This window comes from Mesitornis unicolor, unplaced genomic scaffold, assembly GCF_000695765.1.
Source record: "Mesitornis unicolor isolate BGI_N332 unplaced genomic scaffold, ASM69576v1 scaffold51639, whole genome shotgun sequence".
Classification (NCBI taxonomy): domain Eukaryota; kingdom Metazoa; phylum Chordata; class Aves; order Mesitornithiformes; family Mesitornithidae; genus Mesitornis; species Mesitornis unicolor.
In genome coordinates this window covers 1-19,361 of record NW_010206197.1, presented here as the reverse complement: position 1 = coordinate 19,361, position 19,361 = coordinate 1, and the positions used below count along the sequence as shown (strand labels likewise).

Here is a 19,361-nt window from a genome sequence, read left to right as displayed (position 1 = left end):
GTACTCAAAGACAAGATCAGCCTGGAAGAAACGAAGGGAAAAGCCTCTGGGTCAGGCAGAGATAGGAAGGCAAGGCCCAGGATGGGGGAATTCAGTCCCTGGTGTGCTCACACAGTGCTGGAAGGCAGCCCAGCACCCTCCCTCACTCCAACTCCCCCACTCTGGGGCAGGGCCTTGCTGCATTTGGGGGACAGCTCACTTGGGGGACCATCCCCAACAGCTGAGAGTCCTCCAGTACTAAACCCAGCCTAAAATACCCCTGTACTCCTTCAGATACACCCCACCTCCTATCAATCCAGGCTGCAAACACCCTGTCAGTGGGATGAGGCATACCCAGCAGCCACTCTGAGCTGAAGACCCCCACACTAAATAAGGAGCACATGACAGAGGGACCTGCCACGTCAGGCCTGATGGGACCCTATCACAAGGGGTGCATGGCAGACTCCACCAGTGTAGGGTGACTCCCACTGGAAATATTCTCACACACTGCTTCCCCTCCAGATTTTTAGCATGTGGGAGCTGTCACCCTTGGAAAGCAGCCCCAGATGGTTCATGTAAGACATCACCCTTCAAGAGCACCCACTCCCAGAAAGGCTGCAGGGAAAGGAGAGCATACTGGATGAGCTTTGCTCCTACCTCTGACTCCGCAGGAACAGTGAAATGTGAGGGAACGTTGATATCGGGCACTTTGCATTCTATGGCAAATGTAACTGGGACAGGCAGAGGGTTGTCCACCTCAATGGTGGATAATGCTCTCTGTCGAACAGCAGTGCTCATTTCAACAGTGCTGATGGGTCCCAGAGTGGTGGCCTTGAAAGTCACCATGTAGAACAAGTACTCCTTGGTCACCTCATTGAGGAAAGTCACCTGAATCAGAGAAAAAAGGGAAGTGCTGGCCATTCTGCACACAAAAATATACCAGCTGTGCTAAGTGAGCCACAGGAGCTCCCCAGCTCAGCATCCTACAGCCGAGAATGTAAGCAGCCACCGAGGAAGAGTATGAGACTGAGGAAGGCACGTGTGGTATTTCTACTTCATACTCTCCCAGTAGCCCATTGCTTCCAGTTCACCAGTGTCCTGACCCACCTACATTTAGCAGCCCCAGTGGGACCCTCACAGAGGCTGACACGTAAGTGGGGTGCGTGGAGAGGTGCCTGCTGTTCAGTACCCACCTGGGACACGTACAGTCCCACCAGAGGGCATGTGGAGGTAGGAAAGCAGGTGAGTAGCTTCTCAGTGAGCAAGCAGCAGCTTGGGGGGCCTCACAACCTGTGGTGTCCTCACTTACCATCGTGTTAAAGACTCCTTCCTTGTAGGAGTGGAACGTGAGCTTGTAGTCCTTCCTGGCAGAGCTCGGCACATCAATGTACTCCAGCCCCTGCAGCACAGAACTGCTCTCCAGGTTTTCTGGTTTGAGTATGTCCACTATCACAAGGAACCTGTGGGTGAGAAGGGCACAGTGAAGATCAACAGGAAGGGCTCCCGTAGATTATTGTGCAGCCCCAGACAACTATGGCCAGAACTGGCCATGGAGAGCAAAAAGCTTACAGGAAGGAGCTTCCAGGCAGTGGGAAGCCCTTCCTTGTGCTGCTGCAGGGATTGCTGATGGGAGAAGACTTCCTGGGCTGGACTCACCTCTGTGGCCTGTTCAGCCAGTTGGAGACAGGGATGACCTCAGTGTAGGGAGTCCTACATGGTACCTTCCGGAAAATGGTCCCTGAACACTTTGGGGTCTCAGCAGAACCTTGCAGGAGGTAGTACAAGTCTGTCCCATGTGGCAACGGAAAGAAGATGGAGCCCTAGAAGAAAGTAATAGAACAAGTGAGCTCTCCTGCTCTCTGTCTGGACAGTCCCATGTCTCAGGCTGTCACCTGCACTGCCTTGAGCAGGTCCAGCTGGCAGAGGTGTGACCACAGCTGTGTCCTGCACAGGAGCACACGGCAATACCTCACTCACTGGGGCTTGCACAGCCAAGGGACTCAGAGGGAACACGTCTGGGCATAGCAAGGAAACACCGGCCCTGCACATGAGCTGGTCTGACCATCCCAGCACCCCCTTATCTGTCTCACTACCCTGGGCACGTCAGCTGCCAGCCCTGTGCCTGTGCAGGGACAGCCCTGGTGAGGGCTGGCGGTGCCTGGGGAGCCTGTGCAGCCCAGAGGGCTGAGCACAGGGGCTCTCTGAGCTCCCCTGAGCTGCACAGGCAGGGACCAGAAGCTGCAAAGAACAAATTTGATTTCCTGGACCTTCAGACAACCTGGTTTTTTTAGGTTAGCTCCTCCAATACGTTTAGTGGTCAGCCCACGCTTCACACCTGAACTTTACTTACACTTGACCTCTAAAACACAGAGGTTTTCGCTTCCAACACAGGATCACTGGACAATTTCAGCTTGGAGGGGGACCTCTGAAGCTCAACTTGTCCAACTTTGTGCCCGAAGCAGGGTGAGCTGTGAGGCTCACGCTGTGAGGGTCAGCATGCTGGCACAGCTCACGTACCTGATGATGATTCTCCTCAGAGGTCATGGTCAGGGGTTTGTAAGTGACCTTGTAGGGCTTGTTTTGTTGATTGGCTTCTAGGTGGAAACATTCAGGGCCTTCCCAGTGTTTCCCCTTAATGACTGGACGCACAGTCCAGGCCTCATTGCTCAGGTTGGACAGGAGGATGATCTGGCTGTGCTCCTCACGCACATTGCAAGCGAAAGTCAGTATCTGCAACAGAGGAGCATGAAGGCTGCCTGGCTGTACCGAGGAACGCTTCCCACTCAGGCTCTGACCAGCTCCACAAACAGGGAGCAGCTTCTCCTTATTATATGCAGAGGTTACATTTGAGCCATAGCTTTTGATGTAAATCAGTTTGCCAGTTCTTGGAGAAGGGAGAGGAATGAGTCTTTGCATGCTGGGTGAAGGGGACCACTGGCTCCCAAAGAGGGGGAAAAAGAAAATGGGAAGTCCTGGAAGGATATCTCTTCTGTGCAAGGACAAGTTTCTGCAGGCGCACGGCCCCTTTACGGGCAGCCTGGAGAGCAGCTCTGAGCTCTCTTTTGGGAGCAAAAGTCAACACCTCTGTCCTCCATGCTGCATTCTCATGCCCCAGGCACTGGATGCAAATGCCTGTTCCTAGTGCCAAATGCCTCTCTTGCCCTGACAGGGGGGAAAACTGTGGCTGTGGGGCAATGTTGTGGGGAGAAGTCTGTGGGGAGGGCCTCAGAAGAGCTCTGCAGGTTGTCCCCGTGGCAAGGGTGCTGCAATGCAGAGCCAGGACTGCCAATGTGCTTGCTGGAGGAGCAGCACCTCTAATAGGGGAGGAGGAAGGCAATAACAGGGCTCAAACATTTTGGGAATCCCACCCAGGGGTTTTCTCAGCTCTCTGGTGTACCCAGGCAGGAATGAGTCTATGCTCTATGATCTCCATCCCCTCCCCTGGGAGAGATGAGGTACAAATGGGGTAAGGAGGAGACCCATCCTGTCCTGCCCCGGTTACCTCTTTGATCTCAGGGGTCTCCATGCAGCATCCTGTCAGCGTGAGCCGGAGCGGCTCACTGCCCTGGATGGAGCATTGCAGGTCCTCGTACTGGATAGCATGGCTCAGCTTAGAGGGGTGGAAAGTCACAGTGAAGGGGACATCCATTCCTGGGGAGATGTAACCCTTTGCAGGGCTGATGGAGAAATCTGGCTTGAAGCTCTTGATGTCCCACTTAAACCTTGCCAAGGAAAGCACAAGGACAGGAAGGAAGGATTAGAAACTGGGAGGCTGTAAACACAGTGTGCTCTTCCTAAGCCCTTGTGGGCTTTTCTACAGGATCTCAGGCATGGTGCTGAGATGTCCAGCAATAAGACTTCAGGTTAGGAAGGACTCGGCTGCACCCATCTGTAAACAAGCTTTTGGTTGTATCCCTCGCTAACTTCCAGGGTCTGACAGCACAACTCTCCACTGGGATGGAAAAGCAATGGGGAACTATCTGGGCAAGCCACAACTCCATCCAACCCTCACCCAAGCTCCCAGCCTCAAAGAGGACAGATTTTTGCCTTACTTGACTCCAATGTCGCCCGTGTTCTGCATGATGATGCGCTGGGATGTGTAGCTCTGCTGCACCACTGCCCCAAAGCTGAGGTGTTCGTGGTCCAAGCTGACACGGACACCCTGACAGGAGCCCTGCACCACGAAGAGCAAGCGCACCAGGCTGTCGCACTCCAACATCACTTCTGCGGTGAACGGCTGGATGCGGCACTTCGGGGAGAAGGTCACCTCCACTTTACAGGTATCTCCTTTGGGCTTCAGACTCAGTTCACTGGTGGGGTTCAAGCAGAGAACCTGCCCAAAGAAATGAGTGGAGATTATTTAATCTAGCAACTGAGCTGTGAATCCTCCATAGAGCCTTCCAATCCCTGCTTTGTCCCCATCCACATTGCCTTGACCCTACTCATTCCCTGTACACATCCCTAGGTACCAAAGCTATTTTTCTGTGATGTGTCCATCTGGCCATGGTGAGCTGGACTACATCTTCCAAAAGCCATTTCACATGAGCTCCAAGAGAGCTGTAACTCTTGGTCTTTAAAGATTACCTTTCCATATCTAATATCCATGGCCACATCCTAACGTATGTGTCTACAACAAGTGAGAGGAATTGTACCTTCTTCTCACTTCTGGCTGCTAGGGGAGTCCTGACCCCTGGCTCTGATGAGGAATTCACATTGCAAGCATCTGCTGGTAGAGCAGTCCCAGCAGGGCGGACAGGACAGCAGACAGGCAGCCAGTGTGGCACACAACTGTAATTAGCTACTAGCTCCTGTCCAGAGCAGCTCATAGCTACCTGCAGGCACAACAAAGTGTTCTCCAGAGAAGGAAGCAGCCTTACCCCAGCTTCTTGCAGTTCTGGTGTGGTGGACATGAGACTGAGCTTAAAAGTGAGAGGGGCAACACTGTTGTTTGCTATGGTGACAGTTTTCTTCACTGTCTGTCCGATGGAGAGGGCTCCCAGCTTCACCACCTTTCCCTGTGGTTCCACAACGTCAACCTGAGGCAGAAGGAATTACTATCAAGTGAAAGGAAACAAGGACAAAAGATTTTCTGCAACCCTTGTAGCAGAAAAGCGAAACATGGTAGGCTGGGGAAGAGAGATGAGGAAAATGAGAGAGAAAGCCACGCTGCCTGGCTGCCACCTCAACTGTTAGGATTTAGATTCCACCTCACCTTCATTTCTATGCCCCTTCCTTGGACCTCAACAGTCTGCTGGCAAAGACCGTTGATTTCAAAAGGCACGAGCTCATGGTAAGACGCAACCTCTCTGGGACAGAAAATGATTGGCACCTCCACTGTCCCTCCTGGGTGTAGGATGCCCCCTCTGAAGTCCACCTCCAGGTGCGTGGTGTTGGTGAACAAGCAGTTCAAGCTGGCAAAAAGCACAGCAAAGAGAAGTAGAGGTGTGACAAGGCTGTGAGTGCTCAGATGACAACATCAGGGCTGCTTAAGGCTGTTCTGTCCCCTCTCCCTGTATCCCCAGGATCTCGCCCACAGGGGTCATGAGGACATGAAGCAGGCACGTGCTAAGCAAAGGATGAAGGAGCATGTGGAGACGACCTACCTGACATCCTTGTCTGCCTTGTTTGTGATGACAAGGGTCTGCTGGGCAGGTGTCATCCCGGTGTGGTAGATGAAGCAGGCTCCAAAGTTGAGTTTGGTGGTAGAGAAGTGAAGAGTGGGCACTACCAAGGTGGCCAGGAATGTGCAGGTAAAGGTGGGACCCTTGCTGATCTGGTGAGGAGAAAGACAGCGTGAGTCAGCTGAAGAGATGGGAACTACAACTGCAAACACCAGAGACAGCTGAGGAAGAGGATGGGGGACAGCTGGCTGCAGTGACAATAAGGAAAAGCAGGTGACAATGGACCCCAGAATGGAAACAGAATGGGCTGAGAGGGGAAGGGTCTTTGGAGAGTCAGAGTCCGAGAGGAAAAGGGTTTTTGGAGAGGCATGGACCTGCTTTACATAGCCATATGCTGGCAAGAGTTTTTCCCAGGTCCCCTTTCCGTGGGACCTGACTCAGCAAGGGCCTGGCAAGCAGAAAAAGCTCCATCCCTGTACACATCTAGGCACCTCCCTGCAAATTCAGTGCAGAGAGGGGCTGGAGGTTATGTCCTGCCACAGAAGTGCTTCCCAAAGCAGCCCTGGATAAGCACTTATTAAAATACTCCATTCAGAAGCTTTCAGGCTCCTCAGTTCAGCAGCAGGAGCCTCTTTGCCTCCTTCAGGCTCTTTAGTGACAGAGCTCACCCCTGGCTCTGGGCTCCTGCTGCCAAGCCGCTGCGTAGGGAAGGCGAAGGTCCCGTATTAAACACTGGTGCCTCACCTGCAGTGTCAGCTCTACACCCTTTAAAGAGCACATCTTCTGTGAGTGAAAAATCAGCTGGGTCTCTGCTTTTGTCTCTGCCTGCACGCTGCCCCTCTGAGGGGTAATGGTGAGGAGCTGCTTACGGGCTGCGGGGCCACTCAGCTCCCACGAGAAGGTGAAGCTGAACTTGCCATTATTGCAGATAGTGAAGGTGCGTGTGATGATCTCGTTCAGGTGTACCTGTGGGGAGAAGGTGAGGAGGACGAGGGGTTTGAGCACATGCAAGGTGCTGGCTGGCCCACCAAGGGCTCCTTCGTAATCACTGAATCACAGAATATCAGGAGTTGGAAGGGCCCTGGAAAGCTCCCCCAGTGCAACCCCTGCCAGAGCAGGATCACCAGAGCAGTCACACAGGAACACGGCCAGGGCTTTGGGTGTCTCCACACAAGGAGACTCCACAACCTCTCTGGGCAGCCTGGGCCATGCTCTGCCACCCTCACACTCACAAAGTTTCTCCTCATCTTCAGCTTGAACCTCCTGTGCTCCAGCTTGGGACCACTGCCCCTTGTCCTGGCATTGGCCATCCCAGAGCAGAGCCTGGCTCCTTCCTCCTGACACTGCCCTTTCCCAATGGATCCCCAGGAATGAGGGCACCCCTCAGGCTCCTCTGCTCCAAGCTCAAGAGCCCCAGCTCCCTCAGCCGCTCCTCAGCAGGAGATGCTCCACTCCCTCCAGCATCTCTGTGGCCCTGCTGGACTCTTTCAAGCAGTTCCTGTCCTTCTTGAACTGAGGGGCTCAGAACTGGACACAGTAATACGCTCTTGCATCTTTCACATTCACATTCTCGCATCTTGCCTGTGAGAAAGATCAACCTCGCTCCCTCTAGGGACCTGACTGTACCCATAAATGAAGAAAAACATTCCCTCTTGTTCAAATATAACCTCAAAGCTCCTGGTTCAGGCCCAATCTTGCAGGGCTCTGTGGGCCAAATGGCTCAGGGAACCAGCACTGCTCACCTCCTTGAAATCAATGACGTTGACCTTTTGTGCACCGAGCTCAGTGGCACAGCCGTCACTGTCCTCACACTTGACAGACACGTTCATGCTGTACCCGGTGGCCTTGATATTCAACAAGAGAGGCTGAGTCTTCCTCTTGACATCACATTTGAGTTTGAAGACCACCTCTCCTTCTAGTGTTGGTGTAAAGCTGACTGTAATGGGAAACCTGAGAAGAGAAGACTTTGCTCCATTCACTGTCTCAGCTTTCTTGGTCCCACCTTGCCCACTCTAGGGGAGGGCAGCTGTGCAATGGCTGTGGTGAGACCCCAGGCCTTGGAGAAACCAGGAACAGCACTCTGCCCTTCCAGGACCTTCCACTATGGAGCAAGCCCTGGTGGGAGTCTCAAAAGCAAAATGACACTGCTGTGTCTGGCACACGGGAGAGGGAATATGGACTGTGAGCCCTGTTACCTTGAAAGAGGAGCGATGGAGCCTTTCAGGGGCTCTATTTTCATGGAGGCATTGCATCCCTCTGAGAAGAGAGTGCTCTCTCTGAAAGCAAAGCTGAAGGCTTCCTTCTCATTGTTGATCATATAGATAGTGTGGTGCACTTTGTGCCCTGGGGAGAGGACAAAGCAGCTGCTGAAAACCTTGTGTTCCTCTGGCCACCAGACCACCACTGCCACCGAGCCCAGCAGGCAATCTGCAGCGAGGGGCATTGCCTGCAGCACAGTACGTTCAGGATGCCGACATGGAAATGTACTTCTGACCCCTCGGGCTCCCCTGGGTCACCCCCAGATCTCCTCTTGGAAACAGACTCAACCACGTGCCATGACCCTGACGTGTGCCTTCCTCCCTTCCCCTTCCTCTCCCTCATACGCCTGAGAGCCAGGAGCTGGATGATCTGCTCACAAATGCCTGTTTCCATTTCCAGCTTCCTCACGGGAGCCTGCTGGAATGATGGGAGTGCTGGCCATGGAGTGTAAGATAACCACAGCGCTCACCGATTAACAGCAAGTGGAGGTTCAGGTAGGATCTGTCCAGAGTCACTAGCGGTTCGGTGGTGTTGCCCACCAAGAGGAACGGGATTGAAATGCTCTGCTCAGGGATTGTAAAGACCCAGAATGATTCTGTGATGTCCAGGTGCCGGGGGGTGAATTCAAACTTCACCTGTGGGAGAAAGAGGCAAATGAATGAAAGCTGCTGCCCTTGGTAGGGTAAGGGGAGGGGGAGCAGTCTGTATCACCAAAAAACCCCAGGAACCTCCACTTTATGCTGCTGTGAGCTCAGAGATGCGCTGCTGTGCCATTTGGAGCCCAAAAGCACGGCAGATGTGGGGCACAGGGTGAGAACAGGTTCATCTACCAGTTCATTTACACAGCAGTCAAAGGTTTCTTCACGGTCCTGGCAAGCTCACCGTGAGATGGGACACCCAGTACACGCAGAAATAGCCAGTGTTAAACTGGTGTATGTGTGTACTGCATCTACCTTCTTAATTTTCTGCACTCACCTCTGCTTTCTTCCCTGGCTGGATCTGCCCTCTCTCAGTGAGGCAGAAGAAAGCCACCTGCTCTGGTGGGGCTTCGGGGTCTTGGCAAGTCCACTGGAAGGAATATGCAGAACTGGTTGGGTTCACAACCATGAAGGTCCTGGGCACACAAAGCAAAAAGGACAACTAAGGTGACCCTGGGATGTTAATGACTCTATCCTGCAGCAGATATCAGGCCCTGCCAGTCCTGGACATCATCTGAAATGAGTTATTTGGTACAGTGGAACGACACTGGGAGTGTAAACATTTCACCTGCTCTCTAGGGGCCCTCTTTGTTTCCCAAGTGGCTATAGATCAACGACAAAGAAATTAGCAAGGATGTAACCGAACTCTTGCATGTTAAAATGGTAAGATCAAGTGAAAATGGTAAAATCAAATCTAGTAAGGCTCCTTGGGAAGGTGGTACTCTCTGTTGTGGTTGCAGCCTTCACTGACCCTGTCTGATTGGCATCTCAAAGAGGCAAGAATGTCCCAAGGATGCTCTAAAGAGACAAAGGTGGTACTGGCTACATTGCACTGGCTGGGGATACATGGTCCTCCCAGACTGACCCACGCCTTATTGAAGAAAGGGACAGGGAGAACAAAAAAAGCCAGTTGGTCTTCAGTGACCAGCTTGTTCCAGCCCCAGAACAGGCTGGTGGCCAAGTGTCAGCACATCACAGACAGGGTACAGCTGGGGCTTGGAAGAGTGGCTGGAGAGGTCTCTGGTTAAGGGGGGTGACTAGGAGACCATGGACAGGAGAAGCCATGCCCACACCTACCTGCTGTTCCTGCCGCACACTCCAACTGCCGCAAACTCCACCACTCTTGTGTTGAAATCTAACGACATCCCCTTTGGTCCCTGCAGCTCTGAGCGGCGCCTGTTTGCAGTGATGTAGTCTGAGTCTTCCAGCTCAAAGTGGCAGGTTGGCATCAGGCTTCTCCCCTTCACAACCACCTCTGGGCCCTTCTGATTTGGCCCCAGGTTAGGGATACTGGAAAGAAAGGGACTGGTATCAGCCAGACTAACATGTCCATCCAGCCAGCTGCTTGTCTGTCTCCTTGTACAGCACACAGGGGTTGCATGCTCCCTCCGTGCAAGCCCTGAGCACCAAATCAAACAGAATTGCACTCCCCGCCAGAGAGGCAGTGGAAGTGAAACGGCAGAAACATGACAACTTATGTGTATAGAGACCACTCAGGTTTCTATGTACATAAAGAGACCGTGCTTGTCTGATGAGAAAGCATAGCTAGGGGCTGGCTGGCCCCTCAACAGCCTTTCTGGATCTCTCATTTCAGATTTTGCAACCCTCCAGGGGCTTAATATTTCACACAGTGTCTTTTCCCAGTGTCTCCATGCTGATTTCTACCAAGGCTGGATGATCATCTTTCCTTGCTTCTGTGTGTTGGTTGTTTCTGCTGCCTCTCTGGGGCTGCCTCAGGTCTGCACTCCCACCCACCCCAACCAGAGGTATTACCACAACTGTCCATCAGCAGCATGAGTTGAAAAGCGCCTGGACATTTCCTACCTGCAGAGCATACGGCTCTCAAAGTCTCCCACGTACACCGGAGAGAACTTCATCTGGAAGAGCTGCTCCTGGCTGGCAGGGATGGTGCCACTGCAGGGCTCGATGGAGAACAGCGGGGTGACACTGATGATGTTCAGAGAAGAGCTCTGGGAGGAAGGGACCCGCTCCAGAGCGTGGCCCACCTCTCTAGGCTGCGTCTTCACAAAGGCACCAGAAGTGGGGGAGAAGGAGCACTCTGCAGTAAGAAAGAGATGATAGCAGCACATCTTGCAAGGAGAAAATCCTCTGCTCCCAGCACCTCTGCCTCCTGCTGCAGGTGGACAGAAGGGAGCTGGCATGCATGTGCAGCGTCCCTGGCCAATTTTTCTCCCCATCAAGAGGAACAGGGGGAGCAGCCAGGTTGCTTTTTGCTTCTGTGTTACTGCTTGCTAAATCCTAATCCCAGAAAGCCATGGGGACAGGTGTGAAAGTGAGGACAGGAGGGAGAACTGAGGGTGGGGGACAGCAAATACAGTGAAAAGGCCCAGTGGAGACCCAGACAACGGCTTGAACCAAAACACACCACTGAACATCGCTGCGCGAGAGGCTCAGATGACGGTCAGGAGGGCTATGCCTGTCAGCAAATTAAATGGGCCCAGAACCAGAGCCAGCCACTTCCCTCCATGCTCTTAAACCCTCTCCATCTCCAGGACTGGGCAGCTTAGATGCAAACTTCTCCCGCAGACTGGTTTCTGGCCAGCGTTCATTCCCAAACCACACACAGGAACTAACAGTAGAGATGTCTCTGTTACAGCATCTGGGAGAATTTCTGGGCACTGTTTTCCAACCCAGTACAGCCGACCTCAGCACTTGGCAGTAAGGACAGAGCTAAGTCCTGATCCCCTGTGACCTGTGGAACTGAATTTTGCTTGTTGTGCATGGTGGAGAGAGGGCTTAGGGGAACAGCGCCGCTCTGTCCTTCACGCCCTTTCCTTCCTTCCTCTTTGTCAGGCTTTCATAACAACGACCAGACAGCTAATGGCACAGCCCAGCAGACTGGTTTCAGCATGACTATGCCCTGTTCCAGGGAAGAGCCAACACCAGGACCCACAGGGGAGAGATTTAAGCACCGTGTCAAGGACTTTGGTTGAGGCCTTGTCTCGACCACCAGGCAAGCTGCCTGTGCAGGGAAACGCAAGGGTTGACAGCTCTCCTCACTCCTGCTCCTGATGAGACCTCTTGGACACACAGCCCCGCTTCCTTGCAGAACTGTGCTGCTCCCAAGGAGGCCACATGCTCAGACACAACAGCATCCCTGCAGGTTGCTGAGGCACAGCCCCACCGTTGAGCTCCAATGGCCACTGTGAGCAGGGTCTCTCTGCAGCAAACACTCCTGTGCGCGAGTTAGGAGAGGTAATTTTAGGCAGTGCCTGTGCATTGGCTCTGGACTGGGGAACTGCACACAGACGGTGGCTGCAGGTCAGCTACCTCGTTGTTACACCATCAACCTTCCCAGTCTCGGAGGCTTCCCAAAAAGGGGCTCAGTTTTGACCAACCATGTGGCTCTCCCCTGAGCCAGGCTCAGCTCCCATGCAGAGAAAAGTGTCAGAGCAAGCACAGGAGGGTCTGAAAGGCAGAGAGGGGGCAAGGAGAAGGTCTCCAGCTGCAGCCAGGAAGATGCTGATGAAAGTGGAGGACTGGACAGGGATGAAAAAGGAATTCATATTTTGGGGTGAAGTGGCATGGTCTTCTCCCCAAGCCTGCAGCTACTGACTGAAACACCCCGGGGACCCCCAGGTACCACACAGAGCCAGTGCCTCACCATTCTGGCTAGGTAGGAGCTGCTTCCCAGCCAGGATGAAAGGGGTTTCTGCCCTTTCATCCTCCACAGCTGTCATCCAGGTGTATTCCAGGGCCACGTTCCCGCTATTGGACAGCTGGAAACTGAAAACCAAGGAGGAGAAAACAAAAAAAGTCCAATATATACAAAGCAAGTAAAAGCAACACTTTTCGGTGGGCTCCTGGCACCCCTTTCTTTATGCTGAGTAGCATCTTCCTCCCCAGACAACTCTGCCATGCCGAGATCACTGCCCTGTGTTGCCCCAAGAAAACGTATTTCAAAGTTTGGAAGTTAAAGAGGACAGGGCAGACGTGGTGCCTGCAAGACTTAATCCAAAGGGCTTGTTCTGGTCTTATGTCTCAGTTTGATTCGGTTTATTTTGGCTGCAGATTTGTCCTTGAGGACAGGCAACAGGCAATGAAACCAAAACCATGACTGCTCTCAGCAGAAAGGCACAGCAGTTTCAAACCTCTCTGGGCACGTCGTGGCAGGATAGCAGCAACCATCTCCTGCCTGGCTTTGTGTGCAGATACACGGCCTCAGCACTCAGCCAGGACTGGGACAGGATGAAACAGTAAATGATTTGTTTAAAGGGACAATCAGCAGGTGAGACTGAACGTAAAGCCCTAGAAAGGTCCACGTGTGCCAGAGGATACGCGGAAGTGGCAACTTCACACTCAGAAAGCAGCAGCATCCCCCTCCAAGGCTGATCAGTTAGAAATTAGAAGAGGTTTATTAAGTGGCCAAGCAATAAATGTGCCAGTGTAACCTTTGTTAGCCCAGGATCATGAGCAGAAGGAAAAGCAGAGGCCACTGGAGAGCACAGTGTGGCTCTGGGGAAGCAGACACTGAGTGAAACCTTGGGCAAAGGCAGCTCCCACTCACAGGTCCCTGCCTGGGCTCCAGCACTCACGTGAACGTCCTCGTCTGGAAGAGCAAGGTCTCCTTGAACTGAATCACGTCCGTGTCCAGCTTGAACTCGGCATAGTCAACGATGGCGCTGAGGCGAAGCTCTACCTCGCGGCCGCTCTTCTCCAGGACGGTGTGAGCCGGTTCTGGTTCTGTCTCGATCACCTCCAAACAGGAGAGGGAAGAATCACTGAGTAGAGCGTCCTTTGGGCCCGCAAAATCAGCCACACACAGGGGCTTGGAAGGACCCATTTGCACCTATTTGCCTGGAAAGATGCAAAACCTGACCCTTCCGCTACAGTGTTGGTTTCTACCCACTTACCAAAGGAGTCACCACCACTACTGCTAATACACCCGTAGGGACTATGACCAGGTATCAGCCCCGGTGTTTCAACCCTGTAGTGTCTGACCTTACTCTCAGCCCCCTATAAATCCAACAGGCCCCTAAATTAGGATTAAGTTCCCCTGCTGGAGCTCTGTGGATGGAGAACCCCAAGAATGATCAAACCTAGAAAGTGCCTTTTCTTTCTCGTCTGAGGAGAAAGTGCCTTCTAGATGTCTTGTGTGGGGCAACAGCCATGCTGGCGGGGGCTGGGGATGAGCGTTTTTGGATGGAAATGAACTCACTAGGAAAGTCCCTGAGTGCTGATGCTCTGATGGGGAAGAAGTTTGGTTTGCAGGTCTTACACTGGCTCAGAAACTAGGGAAGAACCATTGCCCAAGGTGAGTGCGTTTGGCAATAATGACAGTAAAAGCAAGAGTTTCTGGAGTTGATACTTCTCCAGACTCCCGCATCACTGCCATGCAGTACCTGGGATGCTCCATAACGAGGTATCCCACATGATAATAGAGACCACAACCAAAATACCTGGTGTCAGTGTAGACAGAGCTCAGAGCTCACCCACGACGTGTCAGTGGGCTAGACAGTGCACACAGAAGAGCGCTCGTGGTGCTCTCCACTTCAAAACAAGAGACAGAGCACAGGGGATTTAACTCTTTGTTGGTGAAAAGGCATTGAATGAGATAAGAGATTTTACCACCACAAAATGTGTTATCATACAACGTGATCTTCCATTCAACACAGGCTGCAACACTTCAGCTTTTGGCAGAGACCAACAGTTTGCGTGTGGCTAAACGTCTCTTGTCAAAAAGACTTCCCCATCTTGTGTGAGCACGCCAGGTCACCGTGCACCCACATCTCCCCTAAAATGCACTGCTGGTTAACCTCAGGGGTGGATTGAATGTCAGGAGGAAGCAGGAGCTGCTTTGCCAGCAGAGATGGCAGTTTGCTGCCGCTTTCTGTGGGAGCTCCATTAGCTTTTGCTGCTGTGCTTCTTACCTTCTTCTTGGCAGGCCACTTCGCTGCTGGGTCCCTCGTTGTGTCCACCCACGTGACAGTGCGCAGGCAGTCGTCCCAGTCGGTGACCTGCTCTGGAGGCAGCTGGAAGGCGATCCTAGCCACCCTGCACTTCACAGGGTGCATTTTGAAGGCAACTGCGACATCCGATTTCAAAGTCACTGTGATGTCCTTAGCACAGCCAGCATGGAGGTGTCCCACCTAGGGAGAACCAGAGAGCCAAGGCCAAACTGGAATCACTGGTAAGGGCAGGACTGACAGCAAAGGAAGCGATGCAGTGAGCAGCTGTACCAGGAATCTGCATCTTATTGGGTTCTCATGTGGGAATGTGAGTTTCTTATTGAGTTCTCATATTTCTGTGAGTTTTGATAGAGAAAAGCACAAACAAAAGGTACCTCTCATAACCTCTCATAACACAGAGCCTTTTCTGCAGGACTGACAGCCCTGACCCAGCAAAGCCAAGGACCACATCTCCTGTGTGGCACTGAAACAGGCTCTGACCATTACGTGGTGACTCGCTGCTGGCTCCTGGGAACCTGCTGGGCAGGCTGTGAGCAGCAGGGAAAGGCAGAGCCATCCAAGCTCACCTGCGGGGAGAAGTGAAACGGGGACTCTGCCAGCCACTCGAACCGCATCGCATCCACGCTGCTGCGATTGGTGATGGTGAATTTCACAGGGTAGGGTGTCCCGATGTGACAGTCCCCAAACTGGATGTGATCCACTCTGATAGCTGTAAGGAATGACAGCAGGAGATCTCAGTGTGCGGTGAGGTCCATCCGCCCCCGACATGCACAGACACACGCATGTCCAACCCTTCCTTACTCCAAGCCTTCCAATGGGCATGCAGGTCCCCATCCTACTGCTTCCAGAGACACAGCCTCGTACATCCCTAAACACGTGGCTGTGGCTGTGCAGAGGGATGTGCAGCACAGCACGTGCTGCCTCTGTGCACGTGGCTAGGATGCTCACAGACCGCCAGGTCTGGTAGGCAACAGCATGGGCCTGGTTATAGAGATGACAAACGATCACACATGGTCTCCATAGTACACCATGGGCTGGCAAACCTCCTTTTAAACCTTCCCTGACCCTTCCCTGCTAGCCTCTCCTTTGACAGAGGGATCTTCCCTTGTGTTCTCAAGTGTGGCTGCTCCGCAGGTTATAAAAGGCAACAGGATCTGTCCTCTAAGGCTGGACCACACCTGCACTGCCACAAGGTGAGCAGAAATTAGGATCTTCCTACTCCTTGCTCCATCTTGGCAGCCTCTCCTCTCTTACCCTCAACTGTGTCCTCCTCCAGATCACCCTCAGCGTCCTCCTCCTTGCTGTCTGCCACCAGTCCACGGATGTTATCTAGCGTGAAGTCATCCTTGTAGCCTTCACCCACCAGCTGAATATTGGTCTCTTCATAGGGGTTGTCCACCACTGACAGGCGGATCTTCCCTTCCACACGTTGGGCCAGGGTGGGTTTGAAAAGCACATCAAACTCTGCTGATTCCTTGTGATGCAGGACCAGGGAAGCGGTGTGGGGCTTTCTCCCTGCACAGAGACGAGACAGCCAAAATATTTCCATGAGGTGTAAGAGGAGTAAGAGGTTGATACCCAGCTGTCTCTAAGCACAGGTTGTCCCACCAATGGCTTTAGACTAAGTATATCATTGCTTAAACATCTCAACCTCAGTTTAATGCCCAGCTCTCACTCAAACTGCATCCAGCCAGCTCCTGCCATACATAAAGCTGAGTCAAAGAGTGATTCTGGCTTCTGCTGGCTGGCTGTGGGCTCAAGGGCTGCCTCTGCTCAGGCTGCTAACTCCCCACATGGGGCAGAGACCTCAGACAGGCCATCAAAGTGGTCATAGTTCCCCACAACTCAACCCGCCCACAGAAACGCTTCCTACAACTTGCGGAGGAAACTCTGCAGAGTCCACATACAGAACAGAGAGCCCCAGTAAAGAAATGGTATCTAACATCTGCCTGCTGCTTGGCCAAGAACAGGGCACTCATTTTCCCTGTGCGGATGACCACACTTCATGGTTAATGAATTTACCTTCTCCAGAAGAGTTCCCCTCCATGCCCGCAGCTTGGTAGATGCAGTGTGTGGTGGGCTTGGCTTGCAAGAAGAAAACTCCCCCTTCATCCAACAGGTCTATCATCAACTGAGAAAAGGGAACACAGAGCACAACCTCACTGCTATGGGTACAGGACGGCGTGAGGATCAACACGGTACTGCTGCTGGTCCAGCGTGGGGAACTCGCCACGCTTCCCCACTTCAAACACAGCTCTTAGCACAAAGTTTAAGAAAAATCAGGTGGAAAAAGCGTTCAGAGGCATTGAGGTATAATTAAAATATAATGAAACAGGACATAAAGTACTACAAGTAATGAGCAGGATGTAATTAAACTACAATTAAGTTTAATTAAAATGTAGTAAGATGTGATCAAATACAATTCAGTGTAACTAAGACTTCCCACGTGAGAACCAAAAAGTGAGAAGAGAGGGGGAAAAATACCATTTTCTTGTGTTGTGTAACTGAAAAGGACAGACTGGTCACAAAATCAGTTATTGTCCTTGAGACAGAGTGGCTCTGAGCACAGAGGACAGAATTCCATTTGATTTTCAGTTGCGTGTGTAGTGTGCACCTCTCCCTTGTTTGCTGGGACCTTTCCTCCATGGGGCAAGCACAGGTTCCCAGCCCAGAGCACTCCCTGAGCAGGTCCTCACCTGGACAGGGACGATGCCACCGTTATGAAGGACCAGAGGGAGTTTTTCCGAATCACCCAGCAGCAGCTTCCTGAAGAGGAGCAGAGGGGTCCCTCTCCTGCTGCGAAGGGCCGGGCGCAGGACCGTCACCTGAGGCAGATTCCCGTCTCCGCTGATGTCGAAAGCCAGGCTCTGTGCGTGAATTGCTGCAGGGCTGCACGAGAGGCAGAGGAGAAACCATGAGGGCTGCTACCGACCCATTCCCCTTGGCACGCAATGCAATGAGCGCTACCCACTGTGTTTTCCCTGGCTGGTGCTCCTGTACCCCCCAACACAGCTCCCCCTCGCCCCTCTCCTCCCAGCCAGGTCAGGGCTATTCACAAGAGGAATCTGCTCTGAAGAGTCAGAGCCCTCCAGAGCAAGTTACAAATCATTTCACTTCACTGCATCATGAGGAACAGCAGGCAAATAATGAGGCAGCAGATGAGGCACGGCAAATTCACTGGCTGCAGTGATAGGAGACATATGCAAAAAGCACAAGCACAGCATGAAAACAGTATAAAAGCAAGAAGGGAGAAGTAAATAAATAACACCATCAGTAAAGATTATTTCCAAGGACACTAAACCAGGAATTGCTTATTAGGGCAGAAAGCTGACTTATCTTGTCCAAATTTAGCGACTACAGGGTTGGGGAAGAGCAGGTCAGAGCCTCGGTACAAACACAGGCTCCAGGACAGAGGAGCTGGGCTCCTCTTTCACATAAAATATCCTAACATACCCCAGGTAATCGCACAGGATCATCTCATTTTAACACAAACAAGGAGGACGTAACGCAGGCTGACTTGCTGGCACCGAGACCGCTTCATTAATTCTTTGTCCTTGGAAAGCCCCAGCTCAGCTGTTGCACATCTCCATTTCTTTCTGGTTCAGTAACGTCCTGTTGGCCATGCAATATTACGCTGTCCTCACAGTCACTCTTGTAGGCTAAAATACGACACTTCTGCTCTGCTATATCAAGTAGTTACTGCTCCCTATATTATCTAATGCTAAGCACTCTACCTGGGGCTAATAAAAGATTTAATGAGAGGTCTCCGTGCTCCCAGAGGACAGGCAGCAATCGGAAAGGTGCCCTCCAAGCTTTCCCAGGGTGTTACCTTGTCTGGACATCAAGGGAAGCCTCAAAAGTGCACTGGTAGTTCTGCATCGCTTGCGGAGTGAAGGTCACCGTAGCAAAGGCGTGGGAGCAGCTGGGCACGCACATCCGAACAGGATCCACCTTGAAAACTTCGCTAATGCGGCTGTTAAGCTTGGAGGAACCCAAGAAAACATGCTTCAACATGACGCAGTCTCATTCATGTACGTATCATGGGGAACAGCCCCAGACAGCATCTCCTCTCCTGCTTCCCTGGACAGGCTCCTTCCACCTCAGGGGGTGGGCTCCAAAGCGGTGCTGATTGTGCACAGGGAGCTCCCATAAAGCCCAGGAGTGCAAAAGCTCGCTCTGAGTGCGGGAAAAGCACCCCAGCACACATGGGAGGTGGGGACTGCATGGAAAACCCTGCAAATAATCTAGATTTGGCCTTTAAAGATAAGGAAAAGACCAGAGAGCCCAAGGAAATGGTCTGCTTTGAGCCCAAGCACAACAGTCCAGCAGAAAAGCCCCCTCTGAGTGTATTTCCAAGAGACATTCAGACGGGCTGAGGTCTCCCACCACAGACCCAGAGAGCTGAGCCAAAACCTTGCTTGAGACACACTGAATTCAACCCAGCCGTCACCCTGGCGTTCCTGCTCTCCCCTTCGTTTCACCTGCACTGAGCTGGACTGATCTGGGCGAGGGGAAGCAAAGAATCTGGAGAACAAGGCAGGCCACCACACAGCCTTCAACCAGTGACACTCACCACAGCTCCTCGTCCTTACCTTACTACCAGGGATGGGTTTGATGGAGAAGACCACATCACAGGGGACTTTGTCCACATTGCGGATCTTGAAGCGAGCTGCGGCCTTGTGCCCAACCAGAACACTGGTGAAGATGAACTTGTTCTCATCCGTGACGAACAGGCCCTTGTCTTGCACTGTCTGTAGGATCTGGCAGAGGTTGATGCTGCTGCAGATTCGATGCTCCTCAAAGATGGACTCTATGTCATCAACCACAAATGCTGCGAGCAGACCAGAATCACAGAATCCCAGAATGTTAGGGAT

General features: G+C 52.5%; 1 protein-coding gene across 1 annotated transcript; it reads right to left on the bottom strand.

Annotated features, from left to right (window-relative positions):
• Positions 1 to 636: 636 nt before the first annotated feature.
• Positions 637 to 19,318, bottom strand: LOC104546307 (hydrocephalus-inducing protein homolog; the record flags this gene model as incomplete). Its single annotated transcript, XM_010191665.1, has 25 exons — positions 637 to 867; positions 1,289 to 1,439; positions 1,636 to 1,799; positions 2,497 to 2,709; positions 3,482 to 3,701; positions 4,032 to 4,312; positions 4,857 to 5,015; positions 5,192 to 5,390; positions 5,583 to 5,752; positions 6,345 to 6,566; positions 7,343 to 7,550; positions 7,796 to 7,943; positions 8,329 to 8,494; positions 8,835 to 8,973; positions 9,635 to 9,847; positions 10,382 to 10,616; positions 12,183 to 12,304; positions 13,114 to 13,274; positions 14,449 to 14,667; positions 15,054 to 15,196; positions 15,742 to 16,002; positions 16,510 to 16,618; positions 17,184 to 17,376; positions 18,317 to 18,468; positions 19,080 to 19,318. Coding segments are annotated over 25 exons (4,718 nt in total), but the record flags the coding sequence as incomplete, so codon positions are not given.
• Between the last annotated feature and the right edge of the window lie 43 nt (positions 19,319 to 19,361).